At 31.5% G+C, this 9,928-nt stretch overlaps 1 protein-coding gene across 1 annotated transcript; it reads right to left on the reverse strand.

Moving 5' to 3' along the window:
- Window positions 1–8,195: 8,195 nt before the first annotated feature.
- Window positions 8,196–8,943, reverse strand: LOC148195666 (uncharacterized). The gene has a single exon (XM_088093784.1). It carries the CDS (start codon window positions 8,855–8,857, stop codon window positions 8,348–8,350), a length of 510 nt encoding a protein of 169 aa, XP_087949910.1. The 5' UTR covers window positions 8,858–8,943; the 3' UTR covers window positions 8,196–8,347.
- Between the last annotated feature and the right edge of the window lie 985 nt (window positions 8,944–9,928).

Consider the following 9,928-nt stretch of genomic DNA (forward strand, 5'->3'; position numbering starts at 1 on the left):
TGACAAGTGTAATCGATTACCAGTGTTAAAATTTGAATAAAAGGGTTTGATAATCGACTACAATGTTTTTGTAATCAATTACTAGAGGGAAAAAAAAGCTTAAAGCTAAGTTAAAATATGAATTACATTCATGGAAAGAGTATCAGACACCTCATGTTATGTTATGGAAAGAGTTTTTTTGTCATGTGACTATAAGGGTTCAAATATTGTAAACTCATTCTCCAAATAGATGAAGTCTTTCTAACAAGTGATTGCTCAAGATGACAATAGAAATCTTTTTCCATTGCCATTTGGTATAAATTAGTCATTGATATAGTTTTTTTTCAATTACTTCAAGGGCATGTTACCCATCAACAAAATCTTTGCATCATCACTGATAGAGGGAAGGGTATCATATCAACCTTAAGATCAGAAGAAGTTGGTTATAGGAAGAGGGTGTTATAAACTTTGTTTATTGCATATGTCATCTAGCCTCCAACTTCAATAAACTTGGGGTGCTAATTAACTAATTTTTACTACCAATTCACTTTTTAATTTTCATACATTGAAGTCTTATAATTTTAATTTTATTATATTCTTACAGCTTACGAGGTAAAGCAACCAATTGTGATGGCACAACTTACCGTAATGAGAGACCAATTCCTCCAACAAGTAGCTTGAATAGATAAAATTCAATTAAAGAAATGGTCTTAGGCTTTAGATAGAAACAGAAGATATGGACATATGATCACAAATCTTGCTAAGTGCATGAACTCTGTGCTAAAGGGAGCATGTTTATTGCCAATTTATGCTCTAATCAAAACAACATTTGAGAAGACACAATCATGGTTTGTTGAACGAGACTTAAAAGCACAATACATGTTGCAAGCACAGTACCAATATCTAAAAAATATTACTGACATTATTCAAAAAAATCAACAACAATCAACATTTTGTCATGTTCATCATTATGATCGAGAAAATTCTGAATTTGATGTTCTGGAAATCTCAACACCCCACCAGTATCACCCACGTTCAATTTCGTAAACGTTAGGCTAAATGAATGATGGTGTGATTGTGGTCACTTCTAAGCTAATCGTCTCCCTGTGTTATTATGTCATAGTTGTTTATGCATATTCACATATACCACTAACCCAATATATCAATCCGGTTTACCCTCTTCACAATATTTACAAGACATATGAAGTACAATTTCAGCCCCACCAAAATGAAGATTATTGGTCTGTGTATATTGGTCCAAACTTCATACCAGATCCTCAAATGTGACGCAAGGCATCAGGAATACCAACTACTACTTGAATCCATAATGAGATGGATCAGTCGACCTCGAATAAACCCAAAAAATGTTCTTACTGTCGCAACGAAGGTCATCATAAGGGGACATGTCCATATCCTCAATAATTATTACATCTTTGTATTAATAATTTATTAATATTAATAAACTACATTTTTGCTTTATATTATATCTTATTTTATACTTTAACAAACAATTATTCTAATTTATGATGATTATAAAGGAAACATGACTAATTTTTTTATGCACAAATCTTTTTGGTAATTCGAATTTCCATGAATGTAATAAATGTAATTCATATTTTAACTTAGTTTTAAACATTTTTTTCCTTTGGTAATCGATTACAACAACACTGTAATTGATTACCATGTCCTTTTTATTCAAATCTTTACACTGATAATCGATTACAGTAGTGGTGTAATCAATTACCAGTAAAGTCGTGGCTCCCTGTACAACTTTAACATCGTGTAATCGATTACAAGTTCTCGTAATCGATTATCAGTGCCCAAAAACATGTGAAGGTGCACGACTTCAACTTTTGTATTGTGTTAGTGTAGAAATCGTGCATCCCATACATGACTTCTTCATTTGAAGTTGTGTGTGGGTTGCACGACTTGCTCATTTATGTAAAAAAAATTGCCTATATATGGAATAACCATATCATTTTTGCCTAGATATGTAAAAAAATCCATTAGTAAAAATGTTAGAATTTCTAATTATACTAACCAAAACATGAACATTCTATCAAATATTTTAGTAAATTAAACTCAATATTTTTATTAATTCCAATTTTATATGATTTTAAATAAAATACATGTATTGCAGCTTTGTTGCATGCCTTCCCTTACATCATACTTCATATATTTTGAAAAACAACTCTTATTTAAGGCTTCAAAATCTTTGTCTCCTTAATTTTATAGTTATTTGATTATTAAGTTCTTTGTACAATGATTTAAAAAAAAAATAAGTAGGTTGGTAATTTATTTTTAAAGTAAAAAAATGTTGATAATTGTTCAAATTTACATCCCATAATTACAACTAATTGTATTACTTTTTTATTCCATAGCCTACACTAATGTAAAATAGACTTTATATAACGACATATTACTAATCCATTAGGTATAAAAGGTGATGCAGTGACAATTTTGTAAATAATGTGAGATATTCTATACCAGTTGAACTAAAAATTGGTATAGAAAGTGATACAATGGAAAGTTTGTAATACATTACCAAGTTTTTCTATAGTAGTTAGATTTAAAACTGATATAGAAACTTAAATATTCAATTATTTTAATTTGAAAATGCATATATTATACCGGTTATTCGCTGTAACTGGTATAATATGTTATATTTTCATATTCTCTCTAGCATCTTATATGAGTTTCTTCCTCATGCTCTATCCCAGAACTAACTCTCTTTGTGAGTTTCCATTCCTTTGTGTTTGTGTTCACTTTCCTCCATTGTCTTCACTTTCCTCCATTGTCACTAACTTTAGTGTTTGTTCTTCATCCTTATTACATTTGTGGTAATCTTATTGTCTTTGAATTCGCGCTCTCGCTGTCACTGCATTAGTGTTGGTCTCACTGTCCCTACATTGGCATTGCTCTCCTTGGTCGTCGCTACTTCTCCCTTTTTTGATGTTGTCGTTTGCTTTGCATCGTAGTTACGTTCGCTCTTATGTTGTGATGGTGTTAATAGTGCTCTGGTGGTGCATTTCCCTTCTTCCTCTTACACTTTCACATTATGTTGTGGTGGTCGCTCAATGCTGGTAAAAGTCACTCTCCTTGTTTAGGTTTTTTGGTGTAGCATAGTTCAGGTAAGCTTCAAGTCTCATAATCTGTTTTTCGTGTTTTTCTTAAAGCATAGTTCCTTCAAGCCTCAAAGTATGGTACCCTTTTGAAAGCCCCCATCCCCTCCCATTTAACTCTGATCTTTTTCTTCAAATTTAGCTTATATAATGTGAAATTTGTTTAATATGATCTTTTGTGTTTATTTACTTGAATAAGTGTGTCTTTGTTCTGTTTAATACTCAATGTTGGATGTTGTGTGACAATATATGGTAGGTTGTGTGATGCGTTGAAGGGTATTTGAGCTTAACCAAGGGAGGGTGAACAAGTGATGTATAATAGGCCGCTAAACTATCATGGTCTTTAAGTTTGAATTTTGTTTTTCTTTCTATTGCTAAGTGGATAATGAAGGGTGAGGGTTTTTGTTGTGACCATTTTCGTTGAATCAAACATTAGAAGTTTTGTATTTTTGGTGGTCATCAAAATCCCCAAAGGATTTCTTGGCAAAAAAAAAATGGACATTGGTACGAGTCTTAATTAATAGGACCATTTAATAATGAGATATTAGTCTCTTGAATTTTTATGACTTTTAACTAACTAGCAACATACAATAGCTATGTTGACAGTGAATATAGGAGAACCTTTTGGACCTAAAAAGAGAGAATGTTTCCATTTAAATATTTTGAAGTGAGGTGTAAACAACCAAATCCATGGATTAATTATTTATGTGATTGTTTGGTGGTAGAACTAAGTTCATATATTGGACTTCATTTTTGCTTGTTTCTAGGTTAACTTTACATATTATTGGTAGGGTTAAGTTCAAATTTTTAGGTTGTAGGATGAGTTAGTGGAGTAAAGCACACATGTATTGTTCACTCCTTAGGGATGTGAGGACATATCAGCGATCGCCATTGGTCATCCAGAGCATCACGGACTTGTTCATGGTGTTGTAAAATTTGAAGGCATCCAATAATTCTTTGATCCTCCATCAACTCCCCATAAAGTTCATCTCATTGAGGAAGTCCTCAGGTTTATGAAAGAAGAAATGATAAAGGAGATGAAGACGAGATTTAAAAGGAGATGAAGAAGTATTATGATGTGTAGACACAATTTTTAGCAGACATGATTAGAGTTAGCCTCTTCCTCAGCTCAGCTAAGTAATCCCCCTCGACAGCTTTCTCTTATTTGTATAAGCACAAATGGGAGTTGTGATGTTCCCCCTCAAGAAGATTCTCTCACTATTGATGCAGACTACAAGTTGTCCATTGATGATCCCTTCGAGTGTTTGGTTGTATACATTTGAGATGTTACTACTCAAGTCCCTATGCCCACTCTAGAGGTTGAGACAGTGGGACAAGACCCTGAATTTTTTATCCTCTGGCCAATTAGATTAACAAAAAAACAATTGTAAAGGAGGTAGTTGTTTTAATTAGCATTTTCTATTTCTTATTGGTGTATACTAATGTTATTTAAGTCTTTGAATGTGTATAATAGGTTGGAGCACAATGGGTGGAAGATGTGAATGAATCCCACCAGAGCCACCGCAACCAAATAACTTGGTGCAATGACAATGACTATTTCCCTAACACCTATACAGTTAGAAATGTCTATTGAAGTCACAAACAAGACTCCTACCTCATTTTTTTAATATGTCAAAAGCATGTTTTTGAAGTTCTCTCCCACACTGATATGTTATGTATATCAATAATACAACTTTGGTTGTTGTAAGTAAACTTTTAATACTTTTATCAAGTTTGAATATATTTAATACATGATGCTAACATTATTTATTTTCAATGTTTAAGGTATTTACATCATAGATACATTAAGAGGAAGAATACACACTTATATGGGTTTATTGACCTTGTTGTCATTCAATTTGTTGAGAATAAAGGTGAAGAGGTGCATCAATACTTATTAGAGGCATTTGAAAATGGAAAAAAGAAGAAGTGTACTTAACACCTTATTTGTAGCAATAAGTATGTCTTTTATAAATTAAATTACATTAACGTAAAATTTAATTATATCTAATATTATTTAAATCTACAAAGATCACTAGAAATTGGTAGTAGTTCTTCCTCAACGGTCACTTGTGATTATTTTTTGTTCATTACACAAGTCACCTAAAACTTGAGCAATTAAAAGTACATTACAAGCGTAAGTTTTTTATTATGTTTATTTGTTGTGTTATATAATATAATTTTACTGTTACAACTAGGTACAATTTTAATGTACATTAACTTTTATAGTGGTTGAGGCTTATTCGAAATTAAAGGAAAAAAATATCGTTTCTAGAGAGAAGTTGTAGTTCACTACACCAACTATAAGTAGTTGATCTTCAAAGTATTGAACTATAATTAATTATCAAGTTTATGATATTATGTGATAAGACATAAATAAAATCATATTTGTAAATATTGTTGACTTATGGGATCTAGTAATATATGTATAATTTATAACTCACATCTTAAGTATTTATCACTAAAAGATTTTTGACTTAAATTGTTCATTGCGCATATTTTCAATGACATTTCCATTGGAGCAAGAAGTCTTAAAGAAAGTTCATGAACAGTGAGCTTTATTTCTTTTAAGTGTTTACAGAAGATGATGTGAGATATTTTATGAGTTTCATGTTATTATATATATATATATATATATATATATATATATATATATATATATATATATATATATATATATTATTTAATGATGTTAGGATGTATAGTCATTATTTGATGAGGTTATGATATATAGTCATTATTAGGTTATTAGATGCATATTCATTTTGAGGTTAATCTTTTATTACATTAAATATTAGAACTTTGAATAGAAATATATGTTGGTTGGTTGTTCTGGATTGATAAATATATGTTATCTGACTTTTCTTGAATGAAAATATATGTATATATGCAGATTTTGTAGGTGATAAAGGAGCATAAAAGATGGTTATTTAAAAAAACAAAAAAGAAACTCACATTCTATAGTGATAAAGCAAAAATCGATATAAAAAGTACCCATTCTATATCATTTTAGTTTTAACAAGTATAAAATTTAGATTTTTTTAAAAAAAAACTGTAATACTTTCTCTATTAGTTTGAACTATAATCGATATAAAAAAGTAATTTTTATATATGTAAAATTTTATCTTTTAAGTAAATATTCTATATTGATTTTAGTTTCTGTATTGATTTTTGAATCGATATAAAAAATTAATACTTTTTATATTTTTGTTTTTACATCGATTTCAAAATCAATAAAAGAAAAACATTTTTTAATTTTTTATAAAAAGTTTATTTTTACTAATATAATTTATATTTAAATTTTGATATTTATTACTATTCGAAATTGTTAAAGGGTTGTAGAGTAAAAAGTGGGTCGTGTAGATATTTTTTTTTCATATATATATATATATATAAAGATTTTGTGATATTTATAGATATAAAAATTTTCAAATATATTGATATAGGGTTAATGAAAAGTATGTTGGCAATAATATATTACAGTAGCACATAGTGAGTTTAGTGTCCGAAATAGTTGTTTATCATATTAAATTCATTAAATGAGATATGGACACAGGATTAAATGATAAGAATATTATGCATAGATTAATACATAAAATAGAAATTATGAATTGTATAAACTCGCTGTGAGAGCGTTAAGTTGAAAGGATGAGTAGAAATTATGAATTATATATGTTGTTTTTTTTTTACATTTAATATTCAATAATATTATATACGTTTTTTAAAAAATCATTTAATTAATATTTAAAATAGTAAAAAGTTAGCATAAATGTTGATACACATATACTTACTTTTTATGAAGATGAAAAGGAGACAAAAAAAAATATCATATGTGATTAGGACAAATCAGTGGTCATGACCAGTTATATAAAGTTTAATAAGATATATTTATCGATGAATAGGCAAATGTTCTTAGTAGTTGTCTTGAATTGGAAATTGGTCAATGAAGTTGTTTAATTAGCACATAGCAATTTGTCTATTTCTAATTCGTGATGAATCCGGTTCATTAAGTTCCTGTTTTTGAGCATCATCAAACTAATAGCAGTGAATTTGAATATTTTATAAGGATCAATGATTCTATGTCTTGAAGACAATCTGCTGAGAGTCATTTTCATGAACAAAACAAAATAAATTGATTCTATCCACACCATTGCAAAGTTGGTTTTATATAATTAATACATATTAATTAATTAATTAACATGGCTTATAAGTTATATTTCATCATATTGTGTCATGAATCCACCCATTTGTCTGGAATAGATGCTTTTATTAGCATTATATGAAAGCAGACAAAAGCAATCAGAGGAATTAGTAGTTGAAAACTCTCGTAATAAAATTTATGTGTGGTGTGGCCTGCAAAATGCATGTTTCTAGTTAAATGACCATATATGCAAGTTGCAGAAGGTGACATATTGATCTTTAACATTATGCAGCACAACATAGAATATATATGTAGTGTGAAAAGTATGTTCTTGAGATACGTGTTGTATGATTCATCAGATTCTTAAAATATAACAACACAACTGAAATGGACGTATTGTAAAGTCATAGAAAAAAATAACGATAAAAACATAAATTTTTATATTTTTGAAAAAAAAAATAGTATTAAGTAAAAATATTATTTCTTCGTCATAAAAATGATGATAAAAAAACATAACAAAACGTGTTGGTTTGGACTTAGTGAGGGTTTTATGAAGTTAAATTCAACTATTAATTAATCTGTTACAAGTTGACTTATAAATGGATAGGGGAGTCGTTTTTTTAGTTTAATGATAATCTTGAAAAAGAAATTACGTGAATAACTCATTATTCTTCTTAATTATTTAAATAATACAAATCACTGTTCAAAAGAGGCTGGATGAACTGATTTCTCAACATGTAATTTACGAGGATGTTTTATTTTAGATTTTGCTTGAAGAAAATATATTTGAATTGTTTTAATGAAATGTCAATGCTGCAAATATCTAAGTCAAATAAAAATAAAATGAAAGCTATCTGTTATTCAATTATGTCGTGATGAATTGTAATAATTTTTATTTTTATTATCGTATAAAAAGTTGACAGAGATCCACTGGTCATTCGTATGATCTTTTTAATATTTTTTTATAACTTATATATATATTTACATGACATGGCGTAACTATCTTTCAGTCTGAGCAAAAAAAACCCTCTTCAATTCCGTTACGCACACACGAAAGCCCACTCCCCAAAAAGCTAAAGTCCAAAAATAGCCCATCGTTACTCTTTCAGAAAAGCCCAAATCCGGCCCATTCAGCATCGCTAATGGGCCTGGGCGACGACGCTACAGAAGACGACGCCGTGGAAGCCCGGAACGGCGAGAGCGATTTCGTCGACGACAAAGACCACCGACCAATGGTCTCTAGCTCCGACGTATAGTCCTCTTCAACCACTCGCTTCTGAACCATCTTCCTCCGCTGCAGCCGCCTCAAAAACGGCGAAAAGAAACAACCCGACGACACGGTCTCGGCTCGGGTGAGGAGGGGCCGCTCGAACCGCCACCGGTCGGACCGGCCCCTCGCAGCGGACCGGAAGGAGCGTGTCCGCGGCTCCTCCGAAGAAAGGAGGTAGGAGCCGGCCGGCGGCGGCGGCCTCAGCTTCATTGACGGCGAATCGAGCTTCTGGTGATGGTGCTTTTGCTGCACTATGGGAAGCCCGGGCTTTACCTCCCATTTGAAAGGAACTGCTCCTGGTTTCTTAAACGAATCATGATCGTCATACTCTACACTTGCACCCATTGTGTTCGATTTTATTAATACTGTTACTATTTTAAACAAATTTCAAAACCACAGCAGCAATGGTTTGTGAATTGCGAGTGTGTTTGTAGTGCAGACAATGGTGTATTTATATGGTGATGTGATGAGCAGTGATTATGTTCTGAGCTTGCGAAATCAAAGGCATGGATTAGTGGGGACTCTAAGTTTGGCCCACACGAGGTGGGACTTACGTGTCCATTTTGACACGAGTATCTGACTTTGTCATTGTCTTGAGTAACTCCATTGGAGAAAAGTGAGACACGCACCATGTGACGGAGCTTTGTGTAATGGACTTTCTGGGACTCACATTTTAAAATTGAAACGTCTTTTGAGAAATCATATTATGGCCCTACCTTTTTTGCTGCATTTCTTCCCAGGATTTGAAAATAACAACCACTAACTTCTCCTGTTTCAGCGGACATAAATTTCTCCATTTTTTAGTTATTGGTTTTGTCTTTTACGAGCTCCGGAGTCCCCACTCAGTACAACAACTGAACGTTCAACCAGCCTCAATGAAGTATAGTCAACTGGTAATATCATGAGCACTTAGTAAAAGGGGTTATTCCCTCACACAATATGATGAATCAAGAATTATATCTCTGCTGTTGGAGAAAGATATCAGGTAAAAAAAAAGGTTCAAATTGGTAGGTAAAAGAATAGTATGTAGGGTGCATTTTCAGTGGGACAAGTTGGGGCATGTGTAATCATTTAGAAGAGGTTGACAGTGGCATTTGAAAGGGGAGGAGTTGTTTTTGGCGCCAGTAGAGTAAGACAAGGTGAGGTGGTAGGCCAACAATGGCCTTAATTGTAGGTTATGAGTAGTAGGCGTAATGACTCATGATGACACTACCATTCAACACCAATGTTAATAAATCATTTTCTTCAAAAAAAAAATACCGATGAACGTCCTTTTGAGCAATTACAGCTTCCAGAAGGTAATAATACTCAGCATGCTGACCCTTCAATTAATTAGTAGCTTCATAAGTTTTTATCTTTTTATTATTCAGTCAACTTATTTTGTAGTCAATGTTTTTCATTATTGTTCTTCCTCTT

The sequence above is a fragment of the Vigna umbellata genome, chromosome 7 (genome assembly GCF_029865625.1).
Source record: "Vigna umbellata cultivar VRB3 chromosome 7, Vumbellata_1.0, whole genome shotgun sequence".
Taxonomy (NCBI): domain Eukaryota; kingdom Viridiplantae; phylum Streptophyta; class Magnoliopsida; order Fabales; family Fabaceae; genus Vigna; species Vigna umbellata.

Excerpts from the sequence above, each read along its gene's own strand:
- LOC148195666 (XM_088093784.1), bottom strand. The coding sequence starts at position 8,857 with ATGGGTGCAAGTGTAGAGTATGACGATCATGATTCGTTTAAGAAACCA.